The sequence below is a fragment of the Oncorhynchus clarkii genome, chromosome 12, assembly GCF_045791955.1.
Source record: "Oncorhynchus clarkii lewisi isolate Uvic-CL-2024 chromosome 12, UVic_Ocla_1.0, whole genome shotgun sequence".
NCBI classification, from domain to species: Eukaryota; Metazoa; Chordata; class Actinopteri; order Salmoniformes; family Salmonidae; genus Oncorhynchus; species Oncorhynchus clarkii.
The window spans coordinates 68,322,188-68,342,554 of NC_092158.1; the positions used below are offsets into that span (position 1 = coordinate 68,322,188).

At 43.3% G+C, this 20,367-nt stretch overlaps 1 protein-coding gene across 1 annotated transcript; it reads left to right on the forward strand.

Moving 5' to 3' along the window:
• The first annotated feature begins 29 nt into the window (after nt 1–29).
• On the forward strand, nt 30–19,777 carry LOC139421100 (ubiquitin-conjugating enzyme E2Z). Its single transcript, XM_071171638.1, has 7 exons — nt 30–809; nt 2,481–2,553; nt 3,125–3,312; nt 9,225–9,336; nt 9,714–9,826; nt 15,198–15,288; nt 16,061–19,777. The coding sequence occupies exons 1-7, from the start codon at nt 373–375 to the stop codon at nt 16,235–16,237; spliced, it is 1,191 nt and encodes a 396-aa protein (XP_071027739.1). The 5' UTR covers nt 30–372; the 3' UTR covers nt 16,238–19,777.
• The last annotated feature ends 590 nt before the right edge of the window (nt 19,778–20,367 follow it).

Sequence of the window (20,367 nt, forward strand, 5' to 3'; positions counted from 1 at the left end):
GCTGTGGGGAGGAAGTGGTTATGGAAAACAGAAGAAAAAGCTAACCGATAAACAGGCTGAATCCGCAAACTGCGTTGATGACTGGCAAACTGAGAATTTGTGACGGGTAATGTATTATAGCGTTAACTTTTCGACTGACTGTTTGTAGTTTTATATGACATAGCTAAACGCGATTAGCTACTTTTGGACGCGAGAAGAAAGGCATACAATGCCGTGGGAGCGCTTTTTCTCATCTTCGCCTCTCCTTGCTCGTCTTCCTCATTTACCGACTGCGTGAGGACGGACTCAAACAAGACACTGCTGTATCGACAACTGTCAATAACTGTAGCTAGCAAGCTAGCTAGCTGTAACCTGAACAAGTGTTAATTTACAATGGCGGATAGCGTAGGAGAGGTTGCTAATGGTGAAATTGGGTTAGGTGTTGGTAGTCAGGGAAATGGAGCTCCGTTGTTACCTAGTTTGGGTAATTCTCTGCCGGGCCACTCGACGAGTGGAGCTAACCTGGCCTCACCACCTCCTGCAGCGGCCGCAGAGACTGGCCTAGCTGTCATGTCCCCTGGAGCCACAACCACCTCAACCGTGGTGACTGGGAGCGGGTTTGGAGGTGCAGGTGTTCTTAGCGCTGTAGTGGGCTCTGCCATTCCATTACCCCTCTACTCGGCCACCAATGCTCTGCCAGGCGGTATCGGTTTGGGGGTGGCCGGAGCAGGCCTCTTGTCCCAAATTCATGCAACGTCCTGGGACCCAACACTAAGTACCGACTGGGACAACGAGAAGACGTCCCAGCAATGCATTCTCCGAATCAAAAGGTAAACATCTGAGTATCCAGATATACACTGGTGGGCTTGCCTGTTACAACATATTGAATGTGGGTGGTTCCATGCTGTCTGAAAACGAAAGAACCACATCACACGTGTTTTTGTGACTATAAATGTTACTTTTACTAACACCAGTGTTGCATACGGCAGGTAGCCTAGTGGTAGAGCGTTGGGTAAGTAACTGAAAGGTTGCTGGATCGAATACCTGATCTGACAAGGTACAAATCTGTAGTTCTACCCTTGAACAAGGCAGTTAACCCACTGTAACCCCGGTAGGCGTCATTGTAAATAGGAATTTGTTCCTAACTGACTTGCCTGGTTTATTTAAAAAAAAGTATATGATCATGACTCAGTTCCATGACATTACACATGAGTCATTGGAAGGCGTCTACTGTATCGGGGAGTTTTGATAAGAGCCCTGACACTGTCTGAACTTTAACGTGTTGCTTGCAGTACGGTTTTGGCACCTTTCATATCAGGGGCTCTGGAGTGGCGCAGCGGTCTAAGGCACTGCTAGAGGCGTCACTACAGACGCTGGTTCGTTCCCGGGCTGTGTCACAACCAACCGTGATCGGGCGGGGCACAATTGGCCCAGCATCGTTCGGGTTATTTTAAATAAGAATAGGTTCTTAACCTACTTGCCTATTAAGATATAGGTAAAAATACAACATTTGAGGAAATACATTTAAAAAAAGCAATAGGTTAAATTGATACACATGTTCATAGGGTTAGTGTTCCCACACGGCCATATCTCCATGTTACAGCGCTTGTTTAATTAGCTATCTAACATGTTCTGAACACTTGTGTCTAAGCATAACTCGAGAAGTGTAGTTTCGTTGGATGGAGGCACCCATAGCTGTATGGATCTGTAGAAAACCTCTGCAGTAAATGTATCATTTTTATTTGAAGGTTTCTTTCCCGCTGATAAAAGATGAGGGATATGTTTCGAAAGCTCTGTCGCCAGCGATGATTAGCGACGCTTAACTTTAAAACGGCGTCATGATTGTAGTTCCAAAGAGGTAGTTTTGGGCATAGCTAATGGCTGAAAACTAAGCGGCATTCTGCCTTCTCCCTAGTTTTCAAGCGCTAGGACTGACAGTGAGGATTTGTGAAGAGCAGAATCAACAACCTCTGCAAAATCAAAACAATTGCTTTTGTGAGAATGTTAATTATGTAAATTAAGCTGAAAAGTACCAGAGGCCTGCCTTTGGTCCCATGTGAGCGCAGGTCCATTAGAGTATGACCCCGTGAGACACTGGTACTGGCCCGTATAGATGGAAACAGAAAAGTCAGCCTTTTGGGTGAAACACTGGGGTAAATCTTGTAAGGAAATGGTTACTTACGCTACTAGTTAGGCCAATAGTTAGTATTGATTGGTCAGAGTTACTGATGTCATAACGTGTCAATCCATTTGCTTACTATGATGTGACTCTGTAATTAATATATTGACCTTATATTATGAAAAGTATTAACACAACATTGTTAACATTACATTGTTGACATAAAAGGTGCCACTTGTCTCTTAAAATGTTTTGCCCCTAGTGCCAGTCTGCTTGTGCTAATCATGCCAAGTAGGCAAGAGCACAAACAGATCTGGGACCAGGCTGCTATCATTGTGTATTAGCGTCTTTTCTTAAGTTTGCCGCCTTACTCTCTCCTCAGGGATATAATGTCCATCTATAAGGAGCCTCCCCCGGGTATGTTTGTGGTTCCTGACCCTCACGACATGACTAAGGTAAAGCTCACCGACTTCCACCACCACTCCCTAGGTCCACAGGGTCTGTTCTGGTACAACTGTACAAAGTCAGACAGCAATGCGAGTTTCATCAATGGCCATTGTCATTTGGCTATGATGTTGAAATATGAGCCTTAGACCTTACTGTGCTACGTTTAGCTAGCCAGACTGTGAAGTGTTTGACTGGTGTAACAAATAATCCAATATGGGACTTGAAATACAGGGGCTGTCCTTCAAATGTTGCTGCAGAGTTACAGTTAAAGCAACTCCTATCCCAGGCTCAAGTTGTGTGGGGGGATCCTTCTTCAAATCAATTGTTAATTTTCTTTTGTCAGGCCCCAATTTACTTTATAACCCACAGACTATATGTTTGTACTAAATCCCAAATAATCCATGAAATTGGACATACTAAACAAACAATACAGCCATTGATTAACTTTTGCTGTGGCAAGAGGAACAACAGCCATCTTGGAATTAGTGTTCTGCACAACTATTATGAGGATTATGGAGAAATTCATCGCATCAACACCCTCACTAAATATTAGTCCTGACTCTAGTCTTCCCTCCTCAGATCCATGCCCTCATCACAGGACCCTTCGACACGCCCTACGAGGGAGGCTTCTTCCTCTTCCTGTTCCGCTGCCCCCCGGACTACCCCATCCACCCCCCACGGGTCAAGCTCATCACCACCGGCCAAAACACTGTGCGCTTCAACCCCAACTTTTACCGTAACGGCAAAGTATGCCTCAGCATCCTCGGGTAAGCCAGGGCCCTGCAGCTCAGGGGAAACCTGCTGCACCTGAGCAACCCATACATCTATGCCCATTTCCCTTTCTAACTAGGGGAGGGGGTGACTAGGGGTCGAAATGGGACAAAGCATTCAGCAGTCAACCTTTTAAACCCAGACCCATAGAATAGTAGCTCTTACAAACTTCAGTGCCTTGCGAAAGTATTCGGCCCCCTTGAACTTTGCGACCTTTTGCCACATTTCAGGCTTCAAACATAAAGATATAAAACTGTATTTTTTTGTGAAGAGTCAACAAGTGGGAAACAATCATGAAGTGGAACGACATTTATTGGATATTTCCAATTTTTTTAACAAATCAAAAACTGAAAAATTGGGCGTGCAAAATTATTCAGCCCCCTTAAGTTAATACTTTGTAGCGCCACCTTTTGCTGCGATTACAGCTGTAAGTCGCTTGGGGTATGTCTATCAGTTTTGCACATCGAGAGACTGAATTTTTTTTCCCATTCCTCCCTGCAAAACAGCTCGAGCTCAGTGAGGTTGGATGGAGAGCATTTGTGAACAGCAGTTTTCAGTTCTTTCCACAGATTCTCGATTGGATTCAGGTCTGGACTTTGACTTGGCCATTCTAACACCTGGATATGTTTATTTTTGAACCATTCCATTGTAGATTTTGCTTTATGTTTTGGATCATTGTCTTGTTGGAAGACAAATCTCCGTCCCAGTCTCAGGTCTTTTGCAGACTCCATCAGGTTTTCTTCCAGAATGGTCCTGTATTTGGCTCCATCCATCTTCCCATCAATTTTAACCATCTTCCCTGTCCCTGCTGAAGAAAAGCAGGCCCAAACCATGATGCTGCCACCACCATGTTTGACAGTGGGGATGGTGTGTTCAGCTGTGTTGCTTTTACGCCAAACATAACGTTTTGCATTGTTGCCAAAAAGTTCAATTTTGGTTTCATCTGACCAGAGCACCTTCTTCCACATGTTTGGTGTGTCTCCCAGGTGGCTTGTGGCAAACTTTAAACAACACTTTTTATGGATATCTTTAAGAAATGGTTTTCTTCTTGCCACTCTTCCATAATGGCCAGATTTGTGCAATATACGACTGATTGTTGTCTTATGGACAGAGTCTCCCACCTCAGCTGTAGATCTCTGCAGTTCATCCAGAGTGATCATGGGCCTCTTGGCTGCATCTCTGATCAGTCTTCTCCTTGTATGAGCTGAAAGTTTAGAGGGACGGCCAGGTCTTGGTAGATTTGCAGTGGTCTGATACTCCTTCCATTTCAATATTATCGCTTGCACAGTGCTCCTTGGGATGTTTAAAGCTTGGGAAATCTTTTTGTATCCAAATCCGGCTTTAAACTTCTTCACAACAGTATCTCGGACCTGCCTGGTGTGTTCCTTGTTCTTCATGATGCTCTCTGCGCTTTTAACGGACCTCTGAGACTATCACAGTGCAGGTGCATTTATACGGAGACTTGATTACACACAGGTGGATTGTATTTATCATCATTAGTCATTTAGGTCAACATTGGATCATTCAGAGATCCTCACTGAACTTCTGGAGAGAGTTTGCTGCACTGAAAGTAAAGGGGCTGAATAATTTTGCACGCCCAATTTTTCAGTTTTTGATTTGTTAAAAAAGTTTGATATATCCAATAAATGTCGTTCCACTTCATGATTGTGTCCCACTTATTGTTGATTCTTCACAAAAAAAATACAGTTTTATATTTTTATGTTTGAAGCCTGAAATGTGGCAAAAGGTCGCAAAGTTCAAGGGGGCCGAATACTTTCGCAAGGCACTGTATATACATGGGACACAGTGGGATGTGGGGCGGAAGGTAGCCTAGTGGTTAGAGCATTGGGCCAGTAACCGCAGGGTTGCTAGATTGAATCCCCGAGCTGACTAGGTAAAAATCTGTCCTTCTGCCCCTGAACAAGGCAGTTAACCCACTGTTCCTAGGCTGTCATTGTAAATAAGAATTTGTTCTTAACTGACTTGCCTAGTTAAATAGATTTAAAATGTGACCTGCAATCAATATCAGTATCCCACCTAATTAAACACAGAGAATGAAAAACAGCAGACAGTACTGCCCAATAGTTGCAAGTGCTTCTGTATTACTCAAGCCTACCTGGTCTGACCACAACTGTAAGGGGTCATTCTTTGGCAGAACATGGCTATTTATGGCAGCTCTCTATATAGAGACGCAGATCATTTCTTGCATTTCAGCACATCCTCCCAGAGCGCCCCCTCACTGTCGATGTGTGTGACTTTGTCCCAGAAGATGCGATGCCATCATTCTCCTGCTTTCAATAGTACACAACAAAAAAATATTGGAATAATGTGCCCATGTATCGTAATTCAAATCAAATTTAATTTGTGACATACACATGGTTAGCAGATGTTAATGCGAGTGTAGCGAAATGCTTGTGCTTCTAGTTCCGACAATGCAGTAATAACCAACGAGTAATCTAACCTAACAATTCCACAACTACTACCTTATACACACAAGTGTAAAGGGATAAAGAATATGTACATAAAGATATGAGTGATGGTACAGAACGGCATAGGCAAGATGCAGTAGATTGTATCGAGTACAGTATATACATATGAGATGAGTAATGTAGGGTATATTAACATAAAGTGGCATAGTTTAAAGTGGCTAGTGATACATGTATTACATAAAGATGGCAAGATGCACTAGATGCAGCAGTTTTTAAATTAGTACAGTATATACATAGTGGGGCAAAAAGTATTTAGTGAGCCACCAATTGTGCAAATTCTCCCACTTAAAAAGATGAGAGGCCTGTAATTTTCATCATAGGTACACTTCAACTATGACAGACAAAATGAGGGGGGAAAATCCAGAAAATCACTTTGTAGGATTTTTAATGAATTTATTTTCAAATGATGGTGGAAAATAAGTATTTGGTCAATAACAAAAGTTTATCTCAATACTTTATATACCCATTGTTGGCAATGACAGAGGTCAAACGTTTTCTTTAAGTCTTCACAAGGTTTTCACACTGTTGCTGGTATTTTGGCCCATTCCTCCATGCAGATCTCCTCTAGAGCAGTGATGTTTTGGGGCTGTTGCTGGGCAACACGGACTTTCAACTCCCTCCAAAGATTTTCTATGGGGTTGAGATCTGGAGACTGGCTAGGCCGCTCCAGGACCTTGAAATGCTTCTTACGAAGCCACTCCTTCGTTGCCCGGGCGGTGTGTTTGGGATCATTTTCATGCTGAAAGACCCAGCCACGTTTCATCTTCAATGCCCTTGCTGATGGAAGGAGGTCTTCACTCAAAATCTCATGATACATGGCCCCATTCATTCTTTCCTTTACACAGATCAGTCGTCCTGGTCCCTTTGCAGAAAAACAGCCCCAAAGCATGAGGTTTCCACCCCCATGCGTCACAGTAGCTATGGTGTTCTTTGGATACAACTCAGCATTCTTTGTCCTCCAAACACGACAAGTTGAGTTTTTACCAAAAAGTTATATTTTGGTGTCATATGGTCAGATGAAATTCTCCCAATCTTCTTCTGGATCATCCAAGTGCTCTCTAGCAAACTTCAGACTGGCCTGGACATGTACTGGCTTAAGCAGGGGGACACGTCTGGCACTGCAGGATTTGAGTCCCTGGCGGCGTAGTGTGTTACTGATGGTAGGCTTTGTTACTTTGGTCCCAGCTCTCTGCAGGTCATTCACTCGGTCCCCCTGTGTGGTTCTGGGATTTTTGCTCACCGTTCTTGTGATAATTTTGACCCCACGGGGTGAGATCTTGCGTGGAACCCCAGATCGAGGGAGATTATCAGTGGTCTTGTATGTCTTCCATTTCCTAATAATTGCTCCCACAGTTGATTTCTTCAAACCAAGCTGCTTACCTATTGCAGATTCAGTCTTCCCAGCCTGGTGCAGGTCTACAATTTTGTTTCTGGGGTCCTTTGACAGCTCTTTGGTCTTGGCCATAGTGGAGTTTGGAGTGTGACTGTTTGAGGTTGTGGACAGGTGACTTTTATACTGATAAGTTCAAACAGGTGCCATTGAGATAGGTAACGAGTGGGGGATAGAGGAGCCTCTTAAAGAAGAAGTTACAGGTCTGTGAGAGCCAGAAATCTTGCTTGTTTGTAGGTGACCAAATACTTATTTTCCACTGTAATTTGCAAATAAATTAATTAAAAATCCTACAATGTGATTTTCTGGATTTTTTTTCTAATTTTGTCTGTCATAGTTGAAGTGTACCTATGATAAATTACAGGCCTCATCTTTTTAAGTGGGAGAATTTGCACAATTGATGGCTGACAATACTTTTTTGCCCCACTGTAAATATATGAGATGAGTAATGTAGGGTATGTAAACATTATATTAAGTGGCATTGTTTAAAGTGGCTAGTGATACATTTTTACATAAATTTCCATTATTAAAGTGGCTGGAGTTGAGTCAGTGTCAGTGTGTTGGCAGCAGCCACTCAATGTTAGTGGTGGCTGTTTAACAGTCTGGTGGCCTTGAGATTAAGCTGTTTTTCAGTCTCTCGGTCCCTGCTTTGATGCACCTGTACTGACCTCGCCTTCTGGATGATAGCGGGGTGAACAGTCATTGGCTCGGGTGGTTGTCCTTGATGATCTTTATGGCCTTCCTGTGACGTCGGGTGGTGTAGGTGTCCTGGAGGGCAGGTAGTTTGCCCCCGGTGATGCGTTGTGCAGACCTCACTACTCTCTGGAGAGCCTTACGGTTGTGGGCGGAGCAGTTGCCGTACCAGGCGGTGACACAGCCCGACAGGATGCTCTCGATTGTGCATATCTGTAGAAGTTTGTGAGTGCTTTTGGTGACGAGCTGAATTTCTTCAGCCTCCTGAGGTTGAAGAGGCGCTGCTGCGCCTTCTTCACCACACTGTCCGTGTGGGTGGTCCAATTCAGTTTGTCTGTGATGTGTACGGCGAGGAACTTAACTTACTACCCTCTCCACTATTGTCCCGTCAATGTGGATAGGGGGGTGCTCCCTCTGCTGTTTCCTGAAGTCCACAATAATCTCCTTTGTTTTGTTGATGTTGTGAGGTTATTTTCCTGACACCACACTCCGAGGGCCCTCACCTCCTCAATGTAGGCAGTCTCGTCGTTGTTGGTAATCAAGCCTACCACTGTAGTGTTGTCCGCAAACGTGATGATTGAGTTGGAGGCGTGCATGGCCAAGCAGTCGTGGGTGAACAGGGAGTACAGGAGAGGGCTCAGAACGCACCCTTGTGGGGCCCCAGTGTTGAGGATCAGCGGGGTGGAGATGTTGTTACCTACCCTCACCACCTGGGGGCGGCCCGTCAGGAAGTCCAGTACCCAGTTGCACAGGGCGGGGTCGAGACCCAGGGTCTCGAGCTTGATGACGAATTTGGAGGGTACTATGGTGTTAAATGCTGAGCTGTTGTCGATTGAACAGCATTCTCATAGGTATTCTTCTTGTCCAGATGGGTTAGAGTAGTTAGTGTGCAGTGTGGTTGCGATTGTGTTGTCTGTGGACCTATTGGGGCGGTAAGCAAATTGGAGTGGGTCTAGGGTGTCAGGTAGGGTGGAGGTGATATGGTCCCTGACTAGTCTCTCAAAGCACTTCATGATGATGGAAGTGAGTGCTACGGGGGCGGTAGTCGTTTAGCTCAGTTACCTTAGCTTTCATGGAAACAGGAACAATTCTATTTTGCACCTATGGCTCCTTGAAACAGATTTGAAATACTTCCTCTCTTTCCCTTTATAGTAGTGTTGGTCAGTCTCGGGAACCTACAGGGAGTGCAAAGTTGATCTACTATTCAGTCTACAATACTTTTTTGGGTGAAGCACCGTTGGTCATATACAACTTAAACTTTATATTTTGCTTGGTGTGCGGGCTCCTGACCTGAATCTTTTGTGCTTTAACCTCTTTGTTCTGGGTTGTTGTCTAGGACTTGGACAGGGCCAGCATGGAGCCCAGCCCAAAGCATCTCCTCCGTTCTGATCTCCATCCAGTCCCTGATGACTGAGAACCCCTACCACAACGAGCCAGGCTTTGAACAGGTAAGACTATAGCACACTGGCAAGTTGCCCTCTAATTTAGCTGGCAAGCCAAACCATAATCCCCAGAATGCAGTTAAATCCCACTGCTTTATGGGGAATCTGGTTCCCTGAAGAAATGCTGCCATTTTGATCAACGAAGTTACTGTGTTATTGGCATATGATATTGTGATGTAATATGACTGTTGTCTGACTTACAGAAGACTTCAGCTGTTGTTCTATGTTTCTATTTAGTTGTTTGCTATTTTTTCCCCATTTGTAGATGTTTGTGTAAACGTGTTTGTGAAAAGCAACAGACTGACCATATCGGTGTGGGATGTCACTTTTTGTGTCTTGAATGTCCCCCTTACATCTGCTCCCTCTGACACTCCCTTTGCCAGGAGAGACACCCGGGGGACAGCAAGAACTACAATGAGTGCATCCGCCATGAGACCATGCGTGTGGCTGTATGTGACATGCTGGATGGGAAGGTGCCCTGTCCAGAAGCCCTGTGGTGAGTTAATCTTGGATTGATGACTCCAAAATAAAAGTTTGAGACTTGAAACCTCAAAAGTGGACTGATGTCGAGATGAGTCAATGTTCCACGGCATCTATTGTCTAGATCCAGCTACAATTCTTCAGAAAGTATTCAAACACCTTGAAGCTTTCTACATTTTGTTGTTACAGCCTGAGTTTAAAATGGATTACATTTTGATTTTGTTTCACTGATCTACACACACTACCCCATAATGTCAGTGGAATTATGTTTTTAGAAATTAAAAACAAATGAAAAGCTGAAATGTCTTGAGTCAATAAGTGTTCAACCCCATTGTTATGGCAAGCCTAAACTTCAGGAGTAATTTGTTTAATAAGTTGAATGGACTTACTGTGTGTAATAATTGTTTGGCATGATTGATGATGCAGATGCTAAGCTACAGAACTGTTTTGCTAGCACAGACTGGAATTTCTTCCGTGATTCTTACGATGGCATTTAGTAGTACACCACATCACTGGCTTCATCAATAAGTGCATCGACGACGTCGTCCCCACAGTGACCATAAGTACGTACCCCAACCAGAAGCCATGGATTACAGGCAACATCCTCACTGAGCTAAAGGGTAGAGCTGCCGCTTTCAAGGAGCGGGACTCTAACCCGGACGCTTATAAGAAATTCTGCTTATAAGAAATCCTTTAACGAACCATCAAACAGGCAAAGCGCCAATACAGGACTAAGATTGAATCGTGCTACACCGGCTCAGACGCTCGTTGGATGTGGCAGGGCTTGCAAACTGTTACGGACTACAAAGAGAAGCACAGCCGCGAGCTGCCCAGTGACACTAGCCTACCAGACGAGCTAAATAACTTCTGTGTGATCACGCTCTCCGTTGCCGATGTGCGTAAGACCTTTAAACAGGTCAACTTTCACAAGACCACAGGGCCAGACGGATTACCAGGTCATGTACCCCGAGCATGCGCTGACCAACTGGCAAGTGTCTTCACTGATATTTTCAACCTGTCCCTGACAGTCTGTAATACCAACAAGAAGACCACCATAGTCCCTGTGCTCAAGAACACCAAGGTGACCTGCCTAAATGACTACCGACCCGTAGCACTCACGTCTGTAGCCATGAAGTGCTTTGAAAGGCTGGTCATGGCTCACATCACCATTATCCCAGAAACCCTAGACCCACTCCAATTTGAATACTGCCTCAACAGATCAACAGATGATGCGATCTCTGTTGCACGCCACACAGCCCTTTCCCACCTGGACAAAAGGAACACCTATGTGAGAATGCTATTCATTGACTACAGCTCAGCGTTCAACACCATAGTGCCCTCAAAACTCATCACTAAGCTAAGGACCCTGGGACTAAACACCTCCCTCTGCAACTGGATCCTTGACTTCCTGATGGGCCGCCCCCAGGTGGTAAGGGTAGGTAACAACACACCCGCCATGCTGATCCTCAATACGGGTTCTCCTCATGGGTGCATGCTCAGTCCCCTCCTGTACTCCCTATTCATCCATGACTACATGGCCAAGCACGACTCCAACACCATCATTAAGTTTGCAGACGACACAACCGTGATAGGCCTGATCACCGACAATAATGAGACAGCCTATAGGAAGGAGGTCAGAGACCTGGCATTGTGGTCAAGATGTGATCAAGACAAAGGAGTTGATTGTGGACTACAGGAAAAGGACTGAGCATGCCCCCATTCTCATCGATGGGGCTGTAGTGGAGCAGGTTAAGAGCTTTGTACCTTGGTGTCCACATCACCAACAAACTAATATGGTCCAAGCACACCAAGACAGCTGTGAAGAGGGCACAACAAAACCTATTTTCCCTCAAGAGACTGAAAAGATTTGGCATGGGTGCTCAGATCCTCAAAAGGTTCTACAGCTGCACCATCGAGAGCATCTGGACTGGTTGCATCATTGCCTGGTATGGCAACTGCTTGGCCTCCGACCACAAGGCACTACAGAGCGTTGTGCGTATGTTCATCACTGGCGCCAAGCTTCCTGCCACCCAGGACCTCTATACCAGGCAGTGTCAGTGGAAGGCCCTAAAAATTGTCAGATTCCAGCCACCCTAGTCAGACTGTTCTCTCTCGGAAAGCGGTACCGGAGTGCCAAGTCTAGGTCCAAAAGGCTTCTTAACAGCTTCTACCCCCAAGCCATAACTCCTGAACAGCTACCCGGACTATTTGCATTGTCCCCCACCATTTTTACGCTACTGTTACTCTATTGTCCATGCATAGTCACTTTACCTCTACCTACATATTACCTCAATTAAGCTGTGTCCCCGCACATTGACTCTGTACCGGTACCCCCTGTATATCGCCTCTCTACTGTTATTTTGTTTTTCTATTTTAATGTTATTATTATTTTATATATTTTTAATAAAATGTATTTAATACTTTCTTATCCAACAATGCAGTTAAGAAAATAAGAGTTAAGGGCTTGTAAGTAAGCATTTCACTAGGAGGTCTGCACCTATTGTATTTGGCGCATGTGACAAATCAAATTTGATTTGAATAATTTAAGATGAGTTTTGAATGTCTACCTCATCTCTGTAACCTATACATACAATTATCTGTAAGGTCTCTGTTGAGCAGTGTATTTCAAGCATAGATTCAACGACAAACACCAGGGATGTTTTCCAATGCCTTGCAAAGAAGGACACCTATTGGTAGATAGGTGAAAAAAAGCAGACATTGAATATCGCTTTGAGAATAGTGTAGTTATTAATTACACTTTGGATGGTGTATCAATAAACCCAGGCACTACAATGATACAGTTGTCCTTCCTAACTCTCTTGACTGAGAGGAAAGAAACCGCTTTGGGAGTTCACCGTGAGGCCAATAGTGATTTTAAAGTAGTTGGCGTTAAATGGCTTTGAGATTAAACAACTGAGGATAGATCAACAACATTGTAGTTACTAACATAAATGACAGTGAAAAGGAAGCCTGTACAGAATACAGAAAAATATTCCCAAACATACATCCTGTTTGCAATAAGGCACTAAATTAATACTGCAAAAAAAAAATGCAGCAACAAAACTGTACTTTTTGTCCTGAATACAAAGCATTATGTTTGGGGCAAATCCAACACAACACATTGAGTACCACTCACTATATTTTCAAGCATGCTGGTGACTGCATCATGTTATGGGGTATGCTTGCCATCTGCAGGGACTGGAGTTTTTTTTTAGGATAAAAAGAAACGGACTAAAGCTAAACGCAGGCAAAATCCTAGTGGGAAAACCTGGTTAATTCTGCTTTCCAACAGACACTGGGAGGCAAATAGACCTTTCTGCATTATAATAACCTAAAATCCCAAGCCAAATGTACACTGTTAGTTACTTAAGACAATACTGCATGTTCCTGAGTGGCCTAGTTGCAGTTTTGACTTAAATCGTCTTGAAAATCTATGGCAAGACTGGAAAATGGCTGTCTAGCAATGATCAACAACCAGCTTGACAGAGCTTCAAGAATTTAAACAAATAATGGGAAATATTGTGCAATCCAGGTTTTCCAAGCTCTTAGAGACTTACCCAGTAAGACTCACAGCTGTATTTGCTGCCAAATGTGACACATGTTTTATTTTTATTTCACCTTTATTTAACCAGGTAGGCTAGTTAAGAACAAGTTCTCATTTGCAACTGCTACCTGGCCAAGATTAAGCATAGCAGTGTGAACAGACAACACAGAGTTACACATGGAGTAAACAATTAACAAGTCAATAACACAGTAGAAAAAAAGGAGAGTCTATATACATTGTGTGCAAAAGGCATGAGGTAGGCTAATAATTACAATTTTGCAGATTAACACGAGTGATAAATGATCAGATGGTCATGTACAGGTAGAGATATTGGTGTGCAAAAGAGCAGAAAAGTAAATAAATAAAAACAGTATGAGGATGAGGTAGGTAAAAATGGGTGGGCTATTTACCGATAGACTATGTACAGCTGCAGCGATCGGTTAGCTGCTCAGATAGCAGATGTTTGAAGTTGGTGAGGGAGATAAAAGTCTCCAACTTCAGCGATTTTTGCAATTCGTTCCAGTCACAGGCAGCAGAGAACTGGAACGAAAGGCGGCCAAATGAGGTGTTGGCTTTAGGGATGATCAGTGAGATACACCTGCTGGAGCGCGTGTTACGGGTGGGTGTTGCCATCGTGACCAGTGAACTGAGATAAGGCGGAGCTTTACCTAGCATGGACTTGTAGATGACCTGGAGCCAGTGGGTCTGGCTACGAATATGTAATTTTGTAGACGACATCGCCGAAGTCGAGGATCGGTAGGATAGTTAGTTTTACTAGGGTAAGTTTGGCGGCGTGAGTGAAGGAGGCTTTGTTGCGGAATAGAAAGCTGACTCTAGATTTGATTTTAGATTGGAGATGTTTGATATGAGTCTGGAAGGAGAGTTTACAGTCTAGCCAGACACCTAGGTACTTATAGATGTCCACATATTCAAGGTCGGAACCATCCAGGGTGGTGATGCTAGTCAGGCGTGCGGGTGCAGGCAGCGAACGGTTGAAAAGCATGCATTTGGTTTTACTAGCGTTTAAGAGCAGTTGGAGGCCACGGAAGGAGTGTTGTATGGCATTGAAGCTCGTTTGGAGGTTATATAGCACAGTGTCCAAGGACGGGACGGAAGTGTATAGAATGGTGTCGTCTGCGTAGAGGTGGATCAGGGAATCGTGTTACCTAGCCTCAGTGCAGTGGGCAGCTGGGAGGAGGTGCTCTTGTTCTCCATGGACTTCAGTGTCCCAGAACTTTTTGGAGTTGGAGCTACAGGATGCAAATTTCTGCCTGAAGAAGCTGGCCTTAGCTTTCCTGACTGACTGCGTGTATTGGTTCCTGACTTCCCTGAACAGTTGCATATCGCGGGGACTATTCGATGCTATTGCAGTCCGCCACAGGATGTTTTTGTGCTGGTCGAGGGCAGTCAGGTCTGGAGTGAACCAAGGGCTATATCTGTTCTTAGTTCTGTGTTGACTCACAGGATTGAATACTTATCTAATCTAAATATATCAAAATATATTTTATTTTCCATCAATAATAAAATGTAGTATTTTGTGTAGATCATTGTCAAAAATAAATGTAAATCCATTTTAACTCCACTTTTGTAACGCAACACAATGTGGAAAAAGTCAAGGTGTGTGAATACTTTCTGAAGGGACTGAACTCCAAATTAAGGCTACAGGCCACGTCTAATGCCCTTATTGTATATGAGACATATAGTTGAACCTTAAGGGATTGCAAGAGACATGTTCAAAGACACTGACCCACAACCCACACATCTTTCAATGGCGAGTCATTTCAATTGTAGCTGTTTAGCATTTGTTTTTGTGGGTAGTTAATAACCTGTTCCTGTGTTGCAGGAGTGTGATGGAGAAATCATTCCTGGAGTACTATGACTTCTACGAGGGGGTCTGCAAAGAGAGACTACACCAACAGGGACAGAACATGCAGGTATTGCCAGAGACCTCATTCTCCCTCTCATTCACTGTGTGTACACACACACACACACACACACACACACAAACACGTTTCTTTATGCACCTTGGAGAAGCAGAACACACAGGTTATAATGCATCACACATCCTGCTGTGTCAAAGGAAGGCCCAAAAAAATTGTCAGACCCCAGTCACCCAAGTCATAGACTGTTCTCTCTGCTACAGCACGGCAAGCAGTACCGGAGTGCCAAGTCTAGATCCAAAAGGCTCCTTAATAGTTTCTACACTGCTGCGTAGTCACTTGACCCCTACCTACATGTGCAAATTTACTTCGACTAACCTGTACCTCCGCACATTGACTCGGTACCGGTATTGTTTTTTTTGTTTTTTTTTACTTTAGTTAGTAAATATGTTAACCAACAATGCAGTTAAGAAAAATAGAGTTATGGGCTTGTAAGTAAGCATTTAACTGTAAGGTCTACACCTGTTGGATTTTTTTTCTTGGATTGTTTTGGGAAGCCTGACTTCCCTTGGCATCCATGAATACATGCCACTGTCCACGTTCATCTGACTCTTCATTGCCAAAATAATTTGTCGCCGTTTACAGAAGGTTGTCCAAACATATATAAAGAAATTATCTCTATGTATGTATACATTTATTTTTTAGATAAATAACAGTATACACTGCTCCCACATGCTATAAACCTGCACCACAACAGTGGAACATTTCAGATTTGAAATATGAGATGCACATCCCACACACTCTTTCTTTCCTTACACACCTCCAGGACCCTTTTGGGGAGAAGAGGGGTCGCTTCGACTACCAGGGCCTACTGGCACGCCTGAGCACCACCCAGAGGCGCATTCGGGAGAAGTGCCCACCGGAGGACAACGATGACCACTCAGACTCTGACACCAGCTCCTCAGGCACGGATCCAGATAGCCAGGGCAGCTCCCAGCCTTAGTCACCAGATGGCGCCACACTACCTTTTTCAGTCTCCCCCTTTCTGTTTTTGCAAGATGGTTTTGGCTCAAGTGAGATGTTGAGGGGAAAGGCCTGATTTCAGGAAGCACTTATGATACAAAGGCAGGGGATGGCTTAATGTCTGTTTTGATTGGTTCTCCCCCCCCCCCCCCCCCCCCCCCCCCCCAATGACTGCCTTTTAATTTGTTTCCCCCAGATGTTGTAAGTTAACAATGCCAGTCTACACTTAGATGGTGTTGGGAGTTTGGCTTGTAGAAATGGACACTGTTTCTTTGAAAGCAATTTGTCTTTGTTTTCCCATGTCCGATTGGATTAGGAAGAAGCGGTGAAATCTGAGATTGACCATTCTCAATATTCACAGTCTGTACAACCACATCAGTCGTCTTAATCAAATCACCAAACTTCTATTCATTCATACATTGGTACACACACCTCAGACTATCCACTTCTAAAGTCCCATTGTCTCATGTTCTTTCCTTAATCTGAACAGTACTTAATAAAATTATGAACCAAGTCATAATTACATTATGAATTCATAATGAATTGCATTAGTAAAAATAAAAAACACCTCCAGTAATGCCTAGTACAAAATATGTACAGTTGCGGCCACATATATTGGCACCTTTGCACTTTACAGTGGAACAGACTGTAATATTTATTATTTTCAAAACTGGTTGGATAGCTATTTTTACCCTGTAGGCACTTGCAACTTATGACAAGTGAGGATAAATTACACAATCACTTGCCTCTAACCAAATTGTTTTGAATTTTCAATAATGCAGTCCAGGCCATATTTTGACTTAAAAAAAAATCTATTTCAGTTTCATAATATTTCTAGGTCCTTTGCAGATACAATTACGTGTGAAGTTTTTTTTTTTTTCTCTCTCATTTGTGAAGAAATAGTGAATCATTCGAGGGTGCCAATATATCTAATGTATATATGCACAGCGAGAGAGTTTATTGTGGTCTATGGGGAGTTTCTTCAAATGTTCCATTGACTGACTGTTAAAGCCTGCATGGAAAGTTTTTTTTTTTTTTTTTCTCTGCATGAAAACAAATTTCAATCTTTGATGTTCATGATTATCATTGAGCTGTATGTAGTGTTGTGGATTTCACCTTCAAGAGATGTTTTTCTTCTCTGATGCTAAAATGCTGGTAGAGTAATAGGGATCCTAATATCTCCATTTAAGCTAAATGGTGGAGTCTATGGACATTAGGTTTGGGGTCACTACAAAACGTTTAGAAAGCTGGATTTGTCATTTGACCTGTCCCATTTAACCAATGCCACGTTTTCCATTGCATTTTTCATTGAAGTCAGTGGACTGGTGCCTCTTCAGCTCTATATAGCGGAGTCAGCCGGTACCAAACAGGCACAGACCTGTTTGTTAGATCTCCACGGTGTCACCTTTTCAGTCATCTGAAAGCCACCACCAGGATTTTCAAACGAGCCACGGGAAATGTTTTATGATGGTAACATAAATACCAGACACCTGCTTCTATGCCGTGACAACTTTCATTAATTGAGAGTATTCGCCTGCGATGGGTTTCTGTGGATTGGTTTGTAGAATGATTTTATGTTGGTTTGGCCGTTTTTAAGCGCTAAATGTTCTACATTGGCTTACATATATGGTGTCAGAAGTGCGTTCCACAGGTTGAAACAGTCTTAAGATACAAGTTCAATATAAACCTAACCTGGCAGTAACACTGACAACACAAACTTCAAATGGACTTCAAGTGATCGAGGATTTTTTTGATAAAGTATGAGAAACCGTATGACCCGTTCTAAACAGTGGTCTTGTCTGCTGTAAGGGGTCAATCTTGTTTTTTCATATTGATGTGAAGTTCTTATTCTCGCTTTGAAAGACGTTAAGCCTTATCGAGACTTCTTCCCGAGCCACAATTGTTTTCAGTCTCTGAATTGCCCCCCTTCAAAGTGTCACAAAGCATTGCCTATCAGCCTGAGCAGCTCACCAATAACCTCTAGTGAGGCCTCAGCGGCTGTTCAGCGGATAGGGGGCTAAACACCTCTACCGTGTCACTTTGGTTTGTAGTCCTGTCTAGCAAGTTGCAACAAATAATTATACTGTCTTCAGTCTTTATTGCATTTTGGAACTACCCACTCAGGATACAACAACCTCTTGCTTTGTAATTGCCTGTCTGGACCACAATCTACTGTCTAATTAAGGAGGCCAGCTCCAATGCAGAGTGGCACCCAAACAGGACTGGACCACACCCTTCTTTTCCTTCTCATGGACATGTTTTTCTATTCCCTCCCATCTGGGTGCATTTCTGCTCACTTCTCTCAGTCGACAGGGACTGGGACTTCCTCTCACAGGAAAAAATGTTGGATTTAATAGATCTAATGTTTGAGAGTACTGCTAATTTTGTTTGCAAAGTTTGAAAAAAAATGTTTCAAATGTATGACTCTACTGCAAATGAAAATATTAAAGCAAATATCCTACTGGCCAGCTCCACTGCAAAGGATTAGGTGTGAGATGCTCAGTGTAGCGACCAGTCAGTTTGAAGCCTTGTTATGGTTTGGTGTGTATATTCCTGTAGCATTCTGATGTGACCCGTCTAGTGTGTCCCTTGTCTGATGGTTTATTTTGGGTTTGTGCCCCCAACCCAGAGATTCAAACTGGATCGCTTTTATTAAGGCATCTTCAATCCATAATGATATGGATTTCCATGTAGATGTTTTCAGGAAGTGACTTATGTAAAGCGTAAACTTCTAGAATAAATGTTGGCCATGACATAGTAAAAGTATATAATAATTACAAATGGGGATACCTTATCTGTCAGCCATCTCAATGAGATAAGTAACATTTGTATTGAGTCCCATTGCGTTAGATGTCTCATAGTATGTCCGACCTTCAATCTATGTAATTTCTTATGAGATGAGTGTGACACTAATATACTGCACCTTTTCCCCAAGATTGAATTTAGGACTTGGGATGGTGTAGAGTAGACCACATTGCTTCTTAGATGGCTAACAGCAATGTACAGGGCTGCTAAACCTAGCTGCCACAGAGCTGCTGCTCTACGACAGGGTTTCCCCAAACTCTGTCTCGCCCCCCCCCCCCCCCCCCCCACCCCCTTGTGGTGCACATTTTGGTTTTTGCCCCAGCACTACACAGCTGATTCAAATAACCAACTCATCATCAAGCTTTGATTATTTGAATCAGCTGTGTATTGCTATGGCAAAAACCTAAACGTGCACCCAGAGGATGGCCCCCAGGACGGAGTCTGGGAAATCCTGCTCTACAGTACATTCCCACAGGGGCGTTCAACACTCTAATGGCCATTCATTCTGTCTCAGTCAATGGTAAGTGAATGGTTTACATTTTTGAGTTGACAAGATGTGGGACCCATTTTAGGCCTTGACTCAACGTTCCAGGCCAAGGCATTAGTCCCAAAACTTTGACTGCCACGTTTATGCAAAACTATTTTCATCGGATTTAATTTCTGTTTTCAGTATATTGTATATGTAAAAAAAATACTAATAAAATATACAAATGGCTATTTTGATCTGTGGCATTCTGTTTCAGTGCAAGTGTTATATTATTAATAGTGAGAATTTTATAGGCATTCCAAGGAGGACTACAAGTCCCGTAAGTCCCATATGTAGTCAGTTCTGAAATTATGTTGCTTTTTGTGGTTAATTAACAATTTCTTTGTGGATTTTGATGTGTGCTTGGGGTTATTGTCTTTGCTGGAAGATCCACTTGAGGCCAAGTCAATCAAGAGGCAACCAGGTTTTTGGCTAAAATGTCCTGGTACTGGGTAAAGTTCACGATGCAGTTGGACCAGTGAAAGACCCAGGACCAGTGAAAGCAAAATAGCCCCATAACATCAAAGATCCACCACCATATTTTACAGTAGGTATGTGTTTCTTTTCTGCTTATGCATTTCGTCACCAAACCCACCCTTGGTGTCGGTGGTCAAAGAGCTTTTTCCCGTCATCGGTTCCAATCCAAGTGCCAATGCCATTTAGCAAACTCCGACCCCCTGAATGAGACGAGTACCCCTAAATGCAACAAAGTCTAACTTTGGGGGGTCTCTGAATAATGAATGCTAATTTAACCGTTCTCCTATTTGTTAAAATGTAAC

Excerpts from the sequence above, each read along its gene's own strand:
- LOC139421100 (XM_071171638.1), top strand. The coding sequence starts at position 373 with ATGGCGGATAGCGTAGGAGAGGTTGCTAATGGTGAAATTGGGTTAGGT. Across the intron at positions 2,554-3,124 it reads ACCCTCACGACATGACTAAG|ATCCATGCCCTCATCACAGG; the intron begins GTAAAGCTCACC and ends TTCCCTCCTCAG. Across the intron at positions 3,313-9,224 it reads GTATGCCTCAGCATCCTCGG|GACTTGGACAGGGCCAGCAT; the intron begins GTAAGCCAGGGC and ends GTTGTTGTCTAG.